General features: G+C 39.0%; 2 protein-coding genes and 1 long non-coding RNA gene across 36 annotated transcripts in view; 1 reads left to right on the forward strand and 2 right to left on the reverse strand.

The window, feature by feature from the left end:
- Window positions 1–20,091, reverse strand: part of LOC116933250 (speckle-type POZ protein-like B) — a 64,308-nt gene that overhangs the window by 21,412 nt on the left and 22,805 nt on the right. For 4 of the 21 annotated variants that reach the window (XR_006644743.1, XR_006644747.1, XM_045171745.1 and 1 more), the window contains exon 1: window positions 42–1,771. The exons of 2 other annotated variants lie outside the window; for them this stretch is intronic. The gene's annotated coding sequence lies outside the window, so the exon portion shown is untranslated. 15 more of the 21 variants (XR_006644733.1, XR_006644727.1, XR_006644729.1 and 12 more) reach the window with 15 other exon arrangements.
- On the forward strand, window positions 3,120–13,825 carry LOC116935056. Of its 13 annotated transcripts, none has more exons than XR_006644828.1 (7): window positions 3,120–3,553; window positions 9,246–9,825; window positions 10,055–10,252; window positions 10,306–12,899; window positions 12,973–13,013; window positions 13,066–13,151; window positions 13,235–13,825. It is a non-coding gene; the product is annotated as an uncharacterized LOC116935056 (long non-coding RNA). The 13 variants fall into 13 exon arrangements; XR_006644830.1 differs by having other exon boundaries at window positions 13,070–13,151; XR_006644825.1 differs by having other exon boundaries at window positions 10,306–13,151; window positions 13,235–13,310; window positions 13,400–13,825.
- On the reverse strand, window positions 4,581–9,529 carry LOC116931963. Of its 2 annotated transcripts, none has more exons than XM_045171692.1 (9): window positions 9,388–9,529; window positions 9,156–9,309; window positions 8,906–9,097; window positions 8,315–8,823; window positions 8,117–8,241; window positions 7,354–8,054; window positions 6,773–7,278; window positions 6,581–6,705; window positions 4,581–6,515 (listed from the first exon to the last, which is right to left on the reverse strand). In XM_045171692.1, the coding sequence occupies exons 3-9, from the start codon at window positions 8,974–8,976 to the stop codon at window positions 4,755–4,757; spliced, it is 3,798 nt and encodes a 1,265-aa protein (XP_045027627.1). In that variant the 5' UTR covers window positions 8,977–9,097; window positions 9,156–9,309; window positions 9,388–9,529; the 3' UTR covers window positions 4,581–4,754. The 2 variants fall into 2 exon arrangements, with proteins under 2 accessions (XP_045027627.1, XP_045027625.1); XM_045171690.1 differs by having other exon boundaries at window positions 8,117–8,259.

Below are 20,091 nucleotides of genomic sequence, written 5' to 3' on the forward strand. Positions count from 1 at the left end.
ACATTTTCTGTATGCTATGGTGAAAAGACATCGTTTCTTACCTTGGATAATGACGTGACGATATCCCTCAGGCCGTCGAGTTTCCCACTTCAAGGGCGAAAGTCACGTGATGTCCAACGATCTGATGTCCTCGTTGGCAACTCTGTTGTCACCTGCCAGCAGTCCGTCAGACCAATCTGGGAAATTTTAATCGAAAACGACCAAATATGTCACCTGGTTGCCTCAGGTAAATTGCCTCTATTTCACGTGTTTGTGTCCTTGAGGTCAATGCCAACGGACCCTTCGTCATCCCCATCTAAATGATTAAACAACAGAGGATTAAATAATTTACTCACTTTTCTTCGTATTTTTCACATTCGCAATTAGCAACTTCTAATTTGAAAAAAACTTCACTTTAGCATCATTCAAATAACACACACAATCAGACCGGCTTGCAACAAGAGACGCGGGACAGTGCGTGACGGGATGACGTCATTGGCAAATGGGTCGGTATGGCGTCTACTCTTTGTTAAGGCTTTATAAAGGATCGATGCAAATAACAGCGGCAATCTTGATTCGTTTTTTAAGTATGTGACATTAACGACACAACAACAGATGTCCGAAAGGAAAAGGAGGAAAGAGGACGAGCATAAATGGGTAACTTTCATTTTTCTAGGGGACCATAGTTTGATATATGCGAGAGATTGGAATGCTGTTTGAGGACGCAAAGAAACTCGTCCAGATCGTTGGAGGCTATAAACGCAACGAGGACGTGGCCGTCGATAGTTTCCATCGAAACTACGCCCCACTATAAAACTGAAAGCCGAGCAAAGTGCAATCCAAAGGGAAACAGCTGACTATGTCGTAAAACGAGCCGCGTCCGCTAAAACTTGAGGAGATACGTGACACTTTGAAGTGCGCCAAATGTTATTTCTTTTTAGTTTGAGTATCAAGTCTACTTAAGTCATAGCCGAAACAACATGAAATTCACGATCTTGTTGCTAAAGTTGGACCTGATGCACAAATTGTTAGCACAGCCCAAGATTATTCATCTCAAACACACACAAAATAAGCATTCAATGCTAGGAGAAGTTTAAATCGCAACACTGTGAACGAAAAAAGTGTAAAGGCACATAACTTTATCCTCTCGTTTTTTCCAAGTTCCGTCTCGTATTAGCCAACACACGTCGTACAAGACACACTCAATCAACGTCCCTTAAAAGGTCCGTGACGTCGACGCCAACTAAGAAGTTTGAATTCAATTTGGTTCCACCGGAGCATTGCAGTTGCAATCGTCCAGCAGCCCGGTTGTATATGGCCGACTTTTGGCCATGACGTTCTCTTTTAACCAACACAGTCCGACACAGCTGTTTTTGTTTCTTTTTTTTTTAACGGCTAATCTCAATGTTATGGACGGCTTGTGGGTTCCTGGAATTGCTCGGCTTTAAGCGAATGTAAACAACCGGAACCGTAGGTTAGTTGTCGAAATCTCTTTCCAACCCATTCCTTGTTACAATGTAAACAACAAATTGCAGAAAGTCAACAATAAACTAAGCCGAAATTAGGTGAATTGGTGTGTAGTCGATGTCGTTGGTTAACGAAATCCTTTACGAGTCCATGGTTAAGCAACTCATATTAAAATGCGTTGTTCCATTAAAGCGATTGCTACTGCGCCGACGCGGGTTCGAATCAAAGTCGTAAACACATTGGATGCGAGGATAGAAATAGAAACAGCCGCGGGGCTAGATGCGCCAATGCAAAACGGGTCAGTAGTGCGTCGACGCTTCCGATTTCAAACTGCAACTTCCACAAAATGTCGTCAGGAAAGTACCACTCGCTTTTATCTGCCCCTCTCCGAATGGCTGGAAAATGTTGGTACCGCTGCAATTTTCGAGACCAAGAATAGTGAAAGGTACGTATGTGATTCATATGCAAAACACCATCCGTCTTTCAAAATCGCAGCGGTACTAAAGTTTTCCCGCCATACGGAAGGGGCACATTTTCACGGAGGCGATTGGCGGCGATTGGTACAAGATCAAGAAAATTCTGATTTTGTTTCTCTGAAACTCCACGTTTTGATGTGCAGTAGATGGTGCAATTGCCATCCTGTTCGTAGAATTGCCATTCACGCAAATCTTGTTTACTGATTCTAGACAGACTGCACGGGAAGTCGATGATGTTCTCAATGGCGATCGTTTTGCTGAAAAGCGGACGGCCTTTCTTTTTTGCAATTTTAACGTTCACTCGATTGGGTTTGAGGATCTTAGGGTACCCATTGAGGCGTATTAAATGCAGAAGGATATTGATGTTTGGGTCTTCGTCGCATATGCTAATGGTCCATGGCTCCAGGCACAATAATCTCTCGAGGAAAAGTGGGATGACGTCATCGATGGCAGGGGATACTCCAGAAAGGGAAATATTCCACTTTAAGCCGCTTGTCGTGACGTCACTCGCAGTTTGGCACCAATTCTGGGCAAGTGAAGTTGTTGGTTACATCGTACTTGTTTTCTTTGTTGTTGTTGCAAAGAAACGTTTGGTGGATTTTGTTGTTTTCTTTTTTTGAATTGGTGATCTTCAAACGAGGTAAACAGATGTTGACACTCGACGTCAACTGAAAGAGGAAGACGGAAAATTAGGGCAACCTTGCAACAGACAATTATGAACGACGAGCAAAACGACGCACATCAGCGAAGCAATCAGAAACGATTGATTTAGCCAAGGGGTGTGAGCTAAACTTTTGACAAGTCACTCCCATGGGCATTGGCCCTCGTGTCGCAATCATAGCGTCCTGGAGAACAAATTGGCTTCCTGAAAAAGGAATTTCTGCCAAACAGCTGTCTCTAACCTCCACCAGCAACTATCCCTGTCTTTTTTTTTATGTTTCGAATGAGGCGTATCGTGCAGAATTGGCAAAATTCCGACGATTTCCATTGGCTAACGAGTTCTCACGAGTTCCTCCACTTCATTGACAGCATTTCAATTGACTCAAACTGAATTGATTGTTCGTCTTCTATGGCCTTTCCCCATCCATCGGTCGCCATCACAAGGTCAGGACCTGCCCCCTCCCCCAAGGAAAACTAAAATCTACTCCCCCCCACCCCCACTCCTAGGGGGAGCGAAAAGTTGGCGCTCATTATTTCATCAAGTCATCATATCCATTGTGACCGACATCCAATCTGGCTGTGGCTTGTCGTTTCTGCATGGCTCTCTGCTTAAATTAATTGGTTTAAGTGTTTATTACAAAAGTTTTCAGCCGTATTCGGCTACAACAGTTAAGTGTTGAAATCCGGTGATGTATCAAGTGTTACTTGAGGTGCTGAATAATCTATTGACTGGCTTTTATTCATCCAGTTCAGCAATCAGCAATTACTTAAGAAGAAGAGCAGGGAAGAACAGCAACGGCAAAACGATCAGCTGATTGTCATTTGGCGGGAATGCAGCAGCCCCACCTAATCGCCCAGGGTGTTCCAGTTAATTTGTGGTTGGCTGCGCCATCGGCACATTTCGACTTTCCCATCCTGCCTCAAACGTTTGCAAGGCGACATAAGTCCTCTCTCCTCTTCTCCATTTCCAGGTCAGTTTTTAGACATTTGTTTTTTTTTTTTTTTTTTTTCATTGCAATTTGACTTTTGAGAAGCGCCTCAAATCTTGACCCCCTATTCAAATTGCAATCGTTTTGGGTTTTTTCCTTCCATTGATTTATGTGAAATACTTGCAAATGATGCACTTCAAGAATGACCTGAATATCACAAATCATCGGCCTCGACTTTCAGTATCTTCTTCTCTGGACACATTTCGCCATTTTAGCGCCATTTCTGATTTGATCGTGTCATAGAGTGGGAAGGGGCTATTGTTGACATCGTATTCGATCTGACCAAGAACGCCGACGTGTTTTTAATTTAGAAATGGGGTAAGATCAAAGATTAGCTTTTTCCCAATTAGAATCTCTTGTTGTCCTAAACTTTTGAAGGTCACGGCAGTGGAATTGTCATTTTCACGATAGACGTCTGCTCTTTTAATAAATCAACAAATCAATTATTTAGAAGCCCAAAATTAGGCTAAAAACAAATGGCCAGACGTGGTCAGGATTTAATAATATGGGGGTTTTAAACATTTGAATTATCAAATAGCTGGGCTATTTAATTAAGTCACGCACCGCGGACACTTCACTTAAGCCATTTTTATTTTTGTTTTGTTTCACTGTCATTTTATGGAAAATCAGTCTGTAAATTAGCATTGAGTTTTAAACCAACGATAAGTGTTGAATGGCCTTGCAACATTTTAAATTTTGTTTGTTTGTTTCTTTATTTTTTCTTGTGGTTGTCCATATGAAAAAGTTTTTTTTATTTGCCCCTTAGTGGACGAAGAAAATTTCATCAATCGTAAAACAGCATCTTTGTAATTCTCATCTGGATATTCTCGTTAATTCTATCATTTTCTATTTTACGCACATGCGGTTTGCAACAAGGCAACGTTTGGTGCTTTCCACTCGATTTCACTTCACTTTTACTCTTCTATTTTACCACTCGAGGAATTTAAAAGTGGTCGAATGAGTTGCATTCAACTTGGCTAAAGGGATAATGAATTGACAACATGGCGACTCAGTCACATTTTTGTATTTTTGAAAGGAACAGTCAATCAGTCGGTGTGTTACAGCCAAGAAAGCGAGAAATTTGACAATTTTAGGGGTTAAAGATTTCGAGTATGAGACAATCGCCTTATTTTAATTTCACTGTCGGCTAAGCGGATTGCATCGCCCAGCAACGAGTCAGGGTTCAAACGAGAGCTGCTTCGTCCAGTAGTTTTAGGATTTCGTCATTGTGTTCTGTTTTATTGAAAAAGCGTAAAATAAAGCGCGCATCGTGGCCACCGGATACAACAGGAATTCTCAGTTGGATGAGGAGTCGAATTGCGTCGATTGTATTCGAGTTTGAATTCTCCCAACACAAACAATGGAGCGCATTCTTTCCATCGTTGTCCTTTGCATTGACATCAATTCCCAGTTGGATTAAGAGTTGAATGGCGTCAATTAAATTCGAGTTTGAATTCTTCAAACACAAATAATGGAGCGCATTCCTTCCAAAGTTGCTCTTTGCATTGACATCAATTCCCAGTTGGATTAAGAGTTGAATGGCGTCAATTAAATTCGAGTTTGAATTGTTACAACACAACAAATGGAGCACATTCCGTCCATCGTTGTCCTTTGCATTGACATCAATTCCCAGTTGGATTAAGAGTTGAATGGCGTCAATTAAATTCGAGTTTGAATTGTTACAACACAACAAATGGAGCACATTCCGTCCATCGTTGTCCTTTGCATTGACATCAATTCCCAGTTGGATTAAGAGTTGAATGGCGTCAATTAAATTCGAGTTTGAATTTTTCTCACACAAATAATGGAGCGCATTCCTTCCAAAGTTGCTCTTTGCATTGACATCAATTCCCAGTTGGATTAAGAGTCGAATTGCGTCGGTTAAATTCGAGTTTGAATTGAATCGACACAAAAAATGGAGCGCATTCTCTCCATCGTTGTCCTTTGAATTGACATCAATTCCCAGTTGGATGAAGAGTCGAATTGCGTCGGTTAAATTCGAGTTTGAATTATATCGACACAAAAAATGGAGCGCATTCCATCCATATTTTTCATCCTTTGCATTGACATCAATTCCCAGTTGGATTAAGAGTCGCATTGCGTCGATTAAATTCGAGTTTGAATTTAATCGACACAAATAATGGAGCGCATTCTGTCCATCTTCGTCCTTTGCATTGACATTAATTCCCAGTTGGATTAAGAGTGGAATTGCGTCGAGTAAATTCGAATTTGATTTGTATAGACACAAATAATGGAGCGCATTCTGTCCATTCCCGTACTTTGCATTGATATCAATTCCCTCGCGGATTAAGAGTGGAATTGCGTCAATTACATTCGAGTATGAATTGTATTGACACAAATATTGGAGCGCATTCCGTCCATCTTCGTCCTTTGCATTGACATCAATTCCCAGTTGGGTTAAGAGTTGAATTGCGTCGGTTAAATTCGATTTTGAATAGAATTTACACAAATAATGGAGCGCATTCCGTCCATATTTGTCCTTTTCATTGACATCAATTCCCATTTGGATTAAGAGTGGAATTGCGTCGAGTAAATTCGAATTTGATTTGTATAGACACAAATAATGGAGTGCATTCTGTCCATATTTGTCCTTTGCATTGATATTAATTCTCAGTTCGATGAAGCGTTTAATTGCGCCGATTAAATTCGAGTTTGAATTGAATCGACACAAAAAATGGCGCGCATTCCGTCCATCGTTGTCCTTTGCATAGACATCAATTCCCTCGTGGATTAAGAGTTGAATAGCGTCGTTTAAATTCGAGTTTAAATTGTTCTCACACAAACGATGGAACGCATTCCGTCCTAAGTTGTCCTTTGCATTAACATCAATTCCCAGTTGGATTAAGTCGTTGATTTTTTCTATTAGATCAGACGATTTGTCATAGGCACATAGTTTACGCAATTCTTCTTCTTTTTCAGTGAGCTAGATTGGACAAATTAACGATTAGGTTGTTTCTTCCTAATTTAGGACATAATATATAATATTACCTTATTGTTGATGGATTCCAGTTGTTTGACGACTTCTTTCGAAGTTATTCTTTTTTTCGGGTCGTGTTCCAACATTTTCCTTAGTAAGTCATCCTCATAATATTTGCGCAATTCACCATTAATTTCTATAATAAAGCAACAAACTCTTTATTAATAAAAATAAAAAGGTTATGGGATTAAATTGGGAATTACTTTTCATATTCACCGGATTTTTTTCAATTATGTTTTTGTGAATTTCTTTTTCGCTGGAACCGTAAAGATGTTCTCCCTTCAAGAAAAGATAACCGAAAACGAGTCCCAGGACAAACACATCACTCTGGACGGTGCCCCAAAACTCTTCGTTTTTCGCCTTTTCTTCTATGATGAGCTTTTCCAGCACTTCGGGTGCGTACCAAGTTCTGGTTCCTTTCACTCCAGACCACGAGTGTAATCCCTTTTCATTGACGGATTTGGCCATTCCAAAATCAGACCATTTGATTATTATCTTTTCATTTTTGCCAGGACTTTTCATGATGAGGATGTTACACGGTTTAATGTCTCGATGAATTAATTTCTTCGAATGGATGTGTTCCAGTCCTTTAGCTAATTGGGAAAAAACTTTGATTTGACGTGGTATGGGTCCTTCGTATTTTTTAGGATTATCCGACTCCAAAAACAGTTGATCTAAAGAAGCGACACATAATTCCAATGCGTAGTACCTTGAACACATTAACGAAAACAAAAAATCAATTTTGAAATTATGTTGTTATTAGAAATGATAAAAAATATGTTACATAAAGTCGTTGTCCTTTTCAAAGTGAAGAAGTTTGACGATATTTGGATGTTCTAACTTGAGCATTGCTTCTTCTTCTCTTTCGTCGACATGGCGTAATTCAACTCTTTTTACTGCGACTTCACGACCTCCAAACTTTCCTTTAAATACCGTAGCAAAGGCACCTTGCCCAAGTTGAGCATCGCGGTCGATCAAAACTTTCATTTCCTTCTTATCTTTGTTATGCAAATAATATAACGCACTCCATCCGTTGTTGTCCTCTGTCATCAGATCCAATCCGAGATTGGTAAAAATTTTAATTGCGTCGAGTAAATTAGGATTTGAATTATATCGATACAAATAATGGAGCGCATTTGATCCATCGTTGGTCGTTGCTATCGCGTCGATTCCGAATTGAATCAAGATTTGAATTGCTTTAATTAAGTTTTGGCTTGAATGATATCGACACAAAAAGTGAATTGCATTCAATCCATCGTTGTCCTTTGCATTCACGTCGGTTTTGTTTTCGATGAGAAGTTGAATAGCGTCGGTTAATTTTGGGCTGGAATAGTTTCGACACATAAGATGGAGCGCATTCCTTCCACCGTTGTCCTTTGCGTTCAGATTAATTCCAAACTGAATCAATTTTTTAATTTTTTCCGTTAGATCCAATCGATTGTCACGCCCACACAATTCAAGCAATTCTTTTTCTTTTCCAGCAATCTAAAGTGTATAAATTGAATTTTGTAAAGATGGATGTTTGACTAACATTCAATTTGTTATACCTTATCTTTGATCGATTTTAATTGGTCGACCACTTGTGTTGATGTCATCCTTTTGTCAGGGTTGTTTTCCAACATTTTTTTCAATAGGTCATTCTCGTAACAGTCGCGTAATTTGCCATCGATTTCTAAAATTGAGTCAAGATCTATTCATTAAAAAGAAAAAGAAAAAAAGGAATTCTTGTCTATATGAGGAATTACTTTGCATGTTGATGGGATTTCCTTTAATTATATTTTGGGGAATTTCATTTTCATTTTCCATGGATCCGTAGAGATGTTCACCGTTCAAGAACAGACTTCCAAAAACGAGTCCTAGTGAAAAGATGTCGCTCTTGGCTGTCTCTTTGTAATTGTTTTCTTTTACGTTGCTGTTTAGTTTAAGCAACAGCAACTCAGGAGCTAACCACGCATTATTTACCCCGAGTTGATGTGTTTTCCCTTTTCCTTGTACACTGACGTTTCTGGTTTGTCCAACGTTTGCCCATCTGAGAGTTGTCTCATCTTTGCCAGCAGATCCTACCGAGATCAGGACATTTTCTGGTTGGATGTCTCCGGGAACTAAATTCTTGGAATGAATTTGTTCGAGACCAGAAGCTAATTGAAGCAAAGCATCAATATGATGTGGAATCGGTCCGTTGTATTTTTTTGGGTCATCGGACTTCAAGAACAGCTGAGCTAACGAGGCATCACACCTTTCAAATGCATAGTACCTTTAAACATGGCAAAGATATTTTAAAAAAAATCATTATCGACATAAATTTTTCGGATGAAAACAAGAAAAAAGAATCTTACATAACATTTTTGTGATCCAACTGAATGTCGTGTACATTTCCAGCAAGAATTGAAGATGATGGCGAGTCCATTTTCAGTTGAGTTGGACGTAAGAGCGGTGAAATCAGAAGTTTGCCGAACGGGAAAACACGTAATTTGATGCTGGACAACGTTGACTTGCCAATCAGAATCGATTTGAGATTACCAGATTATCTGTAAATCATCGAATCAATGTCAAGTCCAATGCAGATAATGATATTTTACTGTGTACCTGTTAATCCGTGGAAAGTTGCAGTGACGATCTTTAACGTGCGTTGCTTAAAGTTTCACTCGATTTTCGACTGTTTTTCTTGTTTACAAGGTCGAATTGTAGACGACTGGTACAACACGAGAAAGAGAACGGCAGACCACGTCACGGGCACGCCCTTTTCCGGCATCGACAAAAGAAGGAACAATTTAGTTGAATTTTTAGAATCTAATTTTAATTTTCGAAAGAGGTTTACCTTGGCTCTGCTTTCCACTTAATATTCCTCAATTGAAAACGAAGAAATAATGCTATTGAGGCCACAATTCACTGTCGGGATTGTTTTTTCTGCTTCCAATAGCCGTGAGTCGTGTAAAATGGTGAGCGTGATAGGACAGACTACGAAGACTTTGTAGTCTGTGGTGATAGTGACAGCTCGACTGGCGGTGAGTTTGCGCACAACGGGCCTTTTTAGTATTTTGGCCTCAATTCTATTTTGTTCAAGCTCCACCCATTTTAAAGCATTTTCCAGCGCCAGAGGGGGCCAAGCATTTTCCAAATGGCTTTCTATTTCTTTCCCTCCCTCTTCTTCTTCTCCTCGTTTTCTTTAGTGTTTAGTTCGTGTTTTCATCATTTGTCGGAACTCTGTCTGAGAATTCGAACAAAAAGGAAAGGGAAAAAGGGAAACTGAAACAAGGTAAAAGGCTGCCATCAACTCCTCAGTGTTCCTATACAAAATGTGACGTAACTTTGCATCAGGAAAAAACGTAATTATAAAATGCCGAAATTCGTTTATTTTTTTCGTCACTTCCGTTTTTCACCGTGTTCTACATATATTTTTTTTTTTTTTTTTGTAGCGTTTGATTGAATAAACGTGTGACACTACTATTGAGATGGATTCCTGATATATTTTTCTTGGTTTTCAGAATTACTATGAACTTTGTGCCGACATTGGGAGTGGGTCTGGAACGCCGAATGTTTCCCGAAAAATCATAAAAAGCGCGTCCTTGAAATTTGTGCACGCGTTTCTTTTTATAAATATATTTTGACTGGTAGATGTGTCGCCAGTGTGGTCGAGACTCGGGACAGGATAAGAGCAGTGTGTAATTACAGTCGTCCTTCGAGTAGGTTCCAAAATCGAATTTCGTTCCAACACGCCGTTCTTCGTCTGTTATAGGTTGTTCGTCAGTGCTTTTTTAGTAGCTGGGATAACCAAGAAGCAGGAATTTTTTTTTTTTTTAATGATTGGCTTGAAGCAGAATTCTAACAAATTTCGAGCGCTGTTATAAAGCGACTAATGCAAAAGAGGGACCGCAGGGGCCCCGATCAGACGGTGGCTAGTCCTCGGCAACACAACATTGGAATTTGCCGAAATCTTTATTAAAAATTCACCTTTTTTTATTCTAGATGTTGTATTGTAGGGGTTTTCGCATAGAAAGCTTTTCCAACCTTCGGGCCGTTCAATAGCAACTGAAAAAACCTGGCCGTGGCAAATGTATGGAGGGACCAAGGAGACGAGCGTGTCCCGGTAAATGTGAAGAAAATCGTTTCTGCTCTTGGCGCCGTAAATTTGCCCAATTTGAAATCCATAAATTCTTGTGATGTTGACTCGTTCAACTTCGAACGGGATCGTCGGGTCTTCTTGCACCCCCAAAGCGAGCGGTTTCAACTTCCTCATTCAACTGTTTTGCATTTTTACGATTAAGGCGAAAGCCATTCTGTAATGGGGAAAAAATTAATAAAATGTCTCACGATATTTCAGCATAGTGAGGGGCGGTCAAATTTTCGCATCTCATTCCGACGGACTTCAAACAGGGTCTGTAATCGTGGGTTTCAATCCCGACTGCAATCGATTGAACTCGGACATAATCGATTGGGTGTAGTTAATTACACCAAAAGAAATCGGATCGTATGCCCCGATTAAAAACCCCGATAGTGCCCCCTTTCTACCATGCTTACCTTGATTTTTACCCCGATTCCTCCCCTGAAACTTGTTTATTGTTCACTGCCCCTTACAACGAATTCATTTTTTTTTTCGAATGAGATAAAAGGTAAAAAAGAACAAAAAATAATAAGCTGACATTTTTCCTGTTAGGATGCTAAACTTTTAAGTATGAGAGTTCAACATCGTCCTAGACTCCTAGCTGCCATATCCTTTCTTTTAAGATGCAACAAAAGTGACGAAAATACAAGCAACAACAGTGTCATCGCGCGGTGGAAAAACAAAGCTTGTACTCGCCGCCTGTCGATCATGGAAGAGAACCTATATAAAGCCATGCACCAAAACTGCAGGCATTTTCGATGTTGTCTATTGACGATGGTGGTTGTAAGTATTTGCGTAGTCGAATTTTAAGGTTTTTATTGTATTGGAGTTTTTGTTGGTTTTAGTTTACTGTACTAGAATGTGTTGGTAAAAATTCTCATTTCTCCTTTTCTTAGAAACGTATTATTCAAATTAACGTGTTATCTGTAGTCAGTTTACAAACTAAGATATTCATTCCTAGCTAGGATTACCGTAGGTTCTAGTTTGCATTTCGACAGATTGTATGTTGTTGGCCAAGGAAGTCGAAGTCATATTCAATTTTCTAGATTGTGCTGGGCATATTCGCTCAACATTAATCACTCTTGGCTCATTAAAATCTTTTCTTGGCAAGTGAATTTTTGAATGTGTGCTCATGAAAGGCGCTTTTGTTTGAGGTAATGTGATAGTCAATATTAAAATATTTGGGTTCAAGTTAATAATTACTTATGTTTTTTGTATTATTAAATAATTTGGAAAATTGTTAAAAAGTAGGGTGACCATGGATAACAAAGCATTTCAACAGAATTTTTCCTGCTTGCACATGCTGTCCATGAGGCTATGTTTAGTTGGTTACAGTTACTGCATGTACATAGTTTAGAATGTTTAAGGATGACTATTAAGTCTGTTTTCTAGGATTAACACTTTATTGTATTAGAAGTAAATTGTTAATGGTTTTGGCATGATTAAATTCAAATTTGAGTCAATTTATCAACATGTTGGACCACTATTTGATGGTAAAGTAGCCTGGTGATACTCCTTACATGGTAACTTACTATTAAGCGTTCATATCTTTTCAATGTTTGATTTGAATCTACTTAAAGAATGGATAATTTTAGTATATCAACCATGAACTTCTTGTGTTAATGTCATTTTTGTGCTATACACCTGTTTCTTTCAATTTAGCATAAGGTGTGCTTAGTGAATCTTTAATTTTTCACTCTGGTGTTCTGATGAAGGTAAGATTGCTAAGGTGTAAGTTGTTTATTTCAGTGTTTATTCAGCTCATGTAAATTCCTGTCTTCTTTACAGATACATCCTGTTGCTTGGTGGACCATTGTTTTTTATTGTATTACTTTGCTACTGTGGGTTGACTCATTGCAGGCATGATGTGAATGTAATTTTTGTTTCTCTGTTAGGAAAGAAAGCTTGTTAAGGTTATAACTTTATCAAGTTCCATTTACTAGTTTATGTATGTACCAGCCATCTATTTTTACCAGCTTCTATGTATTCTATTCGATAATTATCAGACATGATAACTGTTTTGACAAGGTCTATTATGCTGGTTTGTCATGAGCGTTGACCATGTTACACCCTGTGGTGGTTGTTCAATTGTGGAATTTAAGTGTTTAATTTTTTCTTTAGGTTAAATCTCAAAATATGCCATGTGAACAGATGTTCATTGTTCCAGCTTATGTGGTTTAAGATTGTGAAGTGTTTTACAATGAGGTGGGCAACCAACTTCACGCAAGGTAGAACTAACTATTGGGTTGGGCAGATGGAAAGTTGCTGTTCATCTGTAGATATTACTGTGTTTTTCTGCAGTGAACATGGTTTAAATGTGACAAGTGGAGCATTAGTGCCGGGTAGGTGTCAGTCAACATTCATTTATTTGTTTATATTAATAACTGTTATTAGGCAGGATGACTGGAAAATTTGGCTAGCATATGGACATGTTTGGTTGGGATCCTGATCATGTTGTATTCCGTGGTGGCTGATTTATGGTGGTGTTTTTAATATAATTTTGGCAATCAATATGGTAGATTGCTGATTAATAGTAACATTTTTCTTTTTTGGGTTTTGTTAGCTAGTAGAATTGTCATCCGTCGATGGTGTTTCGGTTCTGATCGAAATTTCTACGAGCAACCGAGGGATTTTATGTGGTAAATTTGGTATAAATTTTTTGGTGCTAATTTGCTTATTTTTTTCAACAGTACTAAGCTTCGTCTATTTCATTCTGCATTCGCCATAGTAGAAATACTGAAAATGACGTCAAAGACAACGAGATTTAACCATATTGAAAATTGGGAGATTTTTTGTTTTCCAATGTAAATTAATTTTCATAAATTCAACAGTGCAGCTGTCATTTTCTGTGGCTTTGTTTCACCTTTATTTGTGATAAATCTGTGGGAAAGTCGTTAGAAAATATGGAAATGATAATCGTTATATGAACATGGAAATTACTTCCATTTCCATGTTATCAGTGGGTTATTGGTTTTCAAGATATTTACGTCGAAACTTGTTCTTAAGAGTTGTCAAATTTCTTTTTTGCCTTCTATTTGGAATACCACGAGTATATCTGATGACGGATCTGTTGACTGAAATTGTTTTGCCCACACTAACTGATTATGATTTTTAAATGAACATTTCAGTTGATAATATAAAGCTTTAAATTGAATTTTATTTGACTTATTATAATCCATATAACTTTTTTTTATTTTTGTTTTTTTTTATTGTTTACTTTATTTTTTCTGCGGAAATTTTTTCGGCGGAATTTTATCAGAGGAAAAATTTTTTCGGCGTAATTTTTTACCGGTGAAAATTTTTCGGCGGAATTTTTTCCGGCGAAAATTTTTTCGGCGGAATTTTTTCCGGTGAAAATTTTTCGGCGGAATTTTTTTCGGCGGAATCTTTTTTAGTGAAAATTTTTTCTGCGAAAATTTTTCAGCCGGATTTTTCAAAAAAAATTATATTTTTTATTTTCCTAAATATTTCTTCTAAAACACAAATTTAAGCAAAAAATAGCAAATTTATTGCGAAATTGTCTATCTAGGATTAGATCCTTAGACCTTTGATTTACCTTGCCGGTGCTCTACCACTGAGCTACTTCTCACATACAATAAAGGTATTTTTCTTCATCATAACACAAAATCCACCTAGAGCCTAAAAATTTTCTTTCGAGTAACGACTTGAGGATTCATGGGCCATCCATGGCACAACGGACAGGCGATGGCCTGAGAACTTGACAGTGTAGCTCCCAGATCATTGTCCCCACTCCAAGTGATGGCGTGGTGGTCTGGGGAACCCGGCTCAGCTGCCCTGGGAACTTGACGGTGTATCTCCCAGATCCCTGCCCAAGCACCCCATTCCAAGTGGCCACGTGGTGGTCTGGCGAATGCGTCTTAGCTACCTTGGCAACTAGACAATGTATCGTTTGAAGGTCTGCCAGGTAGCCCACTCCAAGTGGACATGTGGTGAGCTACAAGTCGGGACTATTTAAGGACAACGCCCCTTTGTGAATGAAAGACAAATGTCAACACTCGGAATAAAAATAATATAACACGTAGACACAGTGAAAAGTAATGGAAAATTGTTTTCAAGTTTGATGATGAAATATATATTTTTTAACATCTAATGGCGATAAGAACAATATTTAGAGCAATTCACAATATTTATTCGAAACACAATTATATCACATTTATACTTCACATATTTTGGATGACTACTTTGTGGCAAATGAAATCATCCATGCCGACTACCAAAATCCCGTCATACAGTTGGCACTTGACAAATTTTCAACCGACTGCAAGGGAGTACCTAAAGTACAAAATAATTAATTACTTACTTATCAGCTTCTCGATCTACATCTATTGGGCGATCCTTGATATAATGAACTTTAAACAAGCAGGATGATTTTCGACTGATGGTGGCATTATTGCATACACAATGAACCGGGATTATGACGCGCATCCAACCAAAATCGTGCAATATTTACGACATTAATTTAATTTTCCTGATTGATAACAATCGTTCGGCATATTCTGTAATCACCGCTCGCATCCTTTATAAATTGACTGCTTAGAGGAACATTTACAAGAATTCAAATCAGCTTTACTTTCATAAGCTCGTTTATCCTTTCGTCATGAACATATCTGAGAGAAAAGAGTTTATCAGCTGTCAATAAAGAAGAAAAGCCATAATCTTAAAAAAAAAAAAGAACTGGTGCAAATTTTTACTATGAGCTATGACTCTGCTTGTCACATCAACTGGTAAGATCAAAGAAATGACAACAATGGCCTCCCACTCTATTGCGATGGCAGCACAAATGGCGCCAACATATGGAAACGTGACAATAGAAGAACATACTGAAAGGCTGGGACGTATCTGAGCAATTGTTGATCTAATGCTTTTTTAAAAGTACATTTTAAGAGAGTTGGTCTCTTCAAAAAATAAAGGAACAAAAAATAAAGGAAGGAAAACGGAAACGATTGGAATAGCAAATCTCACAGCCGAAAGACTGGGAGTCGACAAGGTTTTAGGGGTTTCTCCTAACTCACAATGCAATTACACAGGCAAACAAAGGAGAAAATATCTAACAACTCACCCGAAATTGGAATAGAGTATTTCTTTTATTTAAACACAGCACAGCCATCGACAGACGTTCGGTTTACAATAGGTGGTTACTTTGTGGTTTTTGCACTCCTGCCATCAACACCACCGAATGGAAATCAGCTGATCGTTTAGTCTTTTCTTTTTTCACTTGTTAATAAAAACGTACATGGTGAACTGGGTGAAGGAGCATTGAGCTAGTCTACAGATTGTTCAGCACCAATCCATCGACGACGTCGTTCGCAATATATTTTTTTCACAATAAATGCAGCATCTGTTAAGACACATGACATTGCCACTACAAGACAGAGAACTCTAGCACTAGTCGAATTGATAACTCACACTGTACCCTTATCCAAGTATAAACAGAAATTACAAGTACAGAATTAGAGCATTGAGTAAACACAGAATCGTCACGACCATGAAAACACGAACAGGTCGAAATCACCAAGATGAATGATCTCTTGTTTTCTTCTGTCCTTACTGTCCTTACATGTAAAAAAGCCAACAGCGATGCCAAATTTATTCCTTTTCGACCCAAAAAAACAAAAACAAACTTGAAACTTCAAAACTTGATCCAAAATGTAATTTATAGATATTCTATTAGTTGTATGCCCGGCAGATTGAAACATGTCAAACATAACACTTACGTGCGGCATCTCTGTTGTTTTCGCTATTCTTGCGATGACGTGTGGACAAAGGACTGATGGTTAATTTATGCTGATTGTTGTTACTTGCTACAAGGAAAACCGATTGCTGTTGTCGTGATGGCACAGCTGGAACTCCGTACTGCGGGCTAGGACGTTACGACATCTTACATTGCCACTGTAAAGGCGGTTGTGGTCAGGGAACTGGCCATGTCTTCGATAAATAACACCACTGGCCCTAATGCAAAGGTTCTAACGTATCTGGTTAACATCCCAACAGTGAATTCTATGGGATGGAAGCACTCCTATTTTGTGGCTCAAACCACGAATTTAATCAGCCAGCAAGGATTCTAGTTGAGCAATCCAGCCCAATAAATCACCACAACAACATTAGAATGGTGACCGGAAACCAGAACAATCTCTCTCTGTTCTGCAATTGTTCTCCTCTGTTACAAGCAAATAGGAAATGAAAGAAACTCTTGGATTACATGTAATGTGACATTTGTTTAACATCTAAAGAGTATGACCTCGATTAAAAAGCTCATCTCCTAGGAAAATGCTTTATTTTGTCAATACCTTTAAATATACATAATTTGACTTCTGAACCCGTTCAAGCATTTAAACAAATGAGAAACAGCAACACACGGAAGAGTATCGGCCAGGCGGCGATCAAAACGTAAACACACAACTAGTGAGAAGCACCAGAATTAAATGAACTTTTTTCAATCCTCCCTTTCCAATAGCTGACGTTTGAAGGGGAGAAACTAGCAAATGGTCGGCCATTTTGGATTTCCTTTCTCTCCCTTCCCTTTTCCCTAACTTACCTAATAGGAAACTACCAAACGTGTCACCTGTTTGCCTTAAGTAACTGCCTCAGTTTCAGAAGACGAGAGAATGCTTACCTTTTTTGAAAATTTCAGTTCACTAGTTCACTGCCAACAACTGTAATGAGGATGTTGTGGTTGGTGATGAAATCTTCCACTGCAAACACAAAGCATCACTGATGAGGCGTTGAAAGACGGGCAAAATGCACGCTGAAGTGAAGTGCTGTCAAGTCCCGATGGCGACAATCCTCGCGTCTGTATGACGCTTTGTAAAAAAAAAGGAGTAAGGGTTTGCTATGGCAGCCATCATGGATCATTTGCTCTCCCCTTTCCCTTTGCTTCGACTTATCTGAATGTCCTTTTCGATCCTGAAGACATAGACGTGTGGGGAGTGGGTAGGGGAGAACTTTCTTTTATCTCGAAGGAGTGTCGCAACAGCAAATAAAATGGGGCGTTGTTGCTTATGTCAAGGTTTATGACTCGCTTCAATCAGGCAATCTGAATGAATCCAAAACTGACTCCCAAATGCCGAAACGCTCGCAACGATTGTATTTGGAATGATGAAATGTGAGCGTTCATTGGGCATGAAACACTGATTTTTGAAGCTCACATTCCCCTGTAATGAAAGCGATTCGTATAAGACGTGATTGTATTACGTGAATGTAAATAAATGAATTTACCTCTGTGCTAGTGAATTGCGGATCTGAAGCAAAGATCGCAGATATGCTGTAATCCTCGTACTTTACGTGAACAAGAAATTTAGTCCAATTTTGATGCTCAAGGCGCTTTGGTGTTTTATGGTCCAGCTGCCCGGGCGTCTCCGGTACGGCGCACTGTGTTGGTTGTGACATTTTCTTCAGCTCACGCGTCTGGCTCAATTGCTTTAGCGTTACTGCGCATTTTTCTTGATATCACTCGTACGTTGCGTGCAAATAAATGAATAGTAAACCAACTTATCTATGGGCTGGCAGCAATAGCCGGGGCCAAGAATTCGATAAAAAAAACAGGTCAGGATAGCTTTGAACGGCGGTGCCCATGGTAGGTCATTAATGTAGTTGATTAAGTGGCTAGACGGTTCTTACTTGTCCACCATTTCGTCAACACCCTCACTCTTTATCCTCTTCATTTCAATGGAATTTATCCAAGTTGAGTGGCACGACTTCATTAAAAAGGGTAAAAATTACAGTGGCAATTTTCATTTGTTTTCCAAGTGCGTGAATTCACCACCACAACATCGAGAGACGATGTCGCAGCGCAAAAGTACCGGTAGCAATTACACTTGCCAATTGCACTTTGATCCTAGGGCGGATGAACCAGATACAGGTGGCCATTGCATTACGGATAAAGAATTTGATATAAAACTGTTAAACTTAACGGACGGACATGGAACGAACATGGAAGAAGAGATTCAACATGCTTACCTTTACAGCAATCCTCTCTGTAGGTGGCAGTTAACAAACGCTAAGTTTTATCACTCGTTCGTCGTAATAGAAACGATGAAATGGTGGTGGTCGATCGAGATAAACATGGAACGCATCACGATTCAACGCTCGAGGGACCTCGAGAGTGTTCGTGACATGTACCAAAGAGAGAAACGGACGACTGGACTAAGTCCGTGGACAAACATTCTACCGAATAAAACGATCCAAGGCGGGAAGAAAACAATCGATGAATTAATCAATTACATTTGGAGGAAAGATTGTTTAAACGATGTTTACCATGTTCGTGATGCGAATTGTCAAAAGTGATGATCAAGTTTATTTTGATGAGGCTGCCGATCAACCCCGATCCTCAGCAAGTTGTTGCCACATGAGCGTGGATACATTTTTTTGTAAAGTGCAACGTTTAAGCGCTTCAGATACTTTATCTCAGTTTCAGCTTTATACTGCGGCACGGTTAAAATGCGTTATTTTAGAAGCCATTATTATGTCTGTGTTTGTGCTTATTAACTTACCATTTTTATTACTTTTGATAGTAAAGATTATTTTCCAATCAGAAACATCCTTCCAAATATTCTTTTTCTTCGTTTCATTTCTAGCTGGATATTTAATTGGTTTGTATGTCATCTTGTGCTCCATCATAGAACGTATTGGATTGCTTTCGCATCATTCCTTTGTCATTTTTAAAACGAACGTGGAAACTTACTGGTCGTTGGAGCGATTTCCGACGCATTACGTCATCCATCGAGCCAGCAATAAAGATATCCTCTTGAAAGAGTGCAAGAGGTCTTCACAACACTTCTGGATCTTCAAACCGAAATTGCACGGAGAAGTACTTGCCGTGCAGCTGGGTACTATCGCAATATTGGAATTGATCTGGAAGAAGGATAACTTAAACTCTAAACGTAACTTACCGATAGAAGATTGCGGCCAAATCGCATCTATTATCTACAAGAATATTTCAAAAGACCCAACTTATTGGCTGATTAAATTGCTGCAATGACGACTGGTCCGTAATCCTGTATGAATAATTGTCAATGAACACTGAAACTAGGTGGTACTTTGAAATTTTCCTTACTCCATCCCGCTGTCCACTATGAATGCCTTACACTGTTTTACGTGTTCTGCACACGCACATAGGGATGTTCAATTGTTCATCTAGTATTAAAATAAATGACTTCATCACCAGTGTAAGGGTTTTTGCTACTGAGAAAAATTACCTTTCATATTTTAGAGTCCGTGACGATACCCAATCCAGGCCGGATGAACTTCTCCACTGACTAACATCGCAGCATCTTAACGTAATGTCCAACGTGCTGCACCATTTCGAGATTCACTCGCTGCTGCCAGTCTGAAAAGAAAAAAGAAGAAAGAAGGTGAGCATTAGCGGGTAACTTGACGGTTGGCATACGCGGGAAGATTCAA

This window comes from Daphnia magna, linkage group LG4 (assembly GCF_020631705.1).
Source record: "Daphnia magna isolate NIES linkage group LG4, ASM2063170v1.1, whole genome shotgun sequence".
Classification (NCBI taxonomy): domain Eukaryota; kingdom Metazoa; phylum Arthropoda; class Branchiopoda; order Diplostraca; family Daphniidae; genus Daphnia; species Daphnia magna.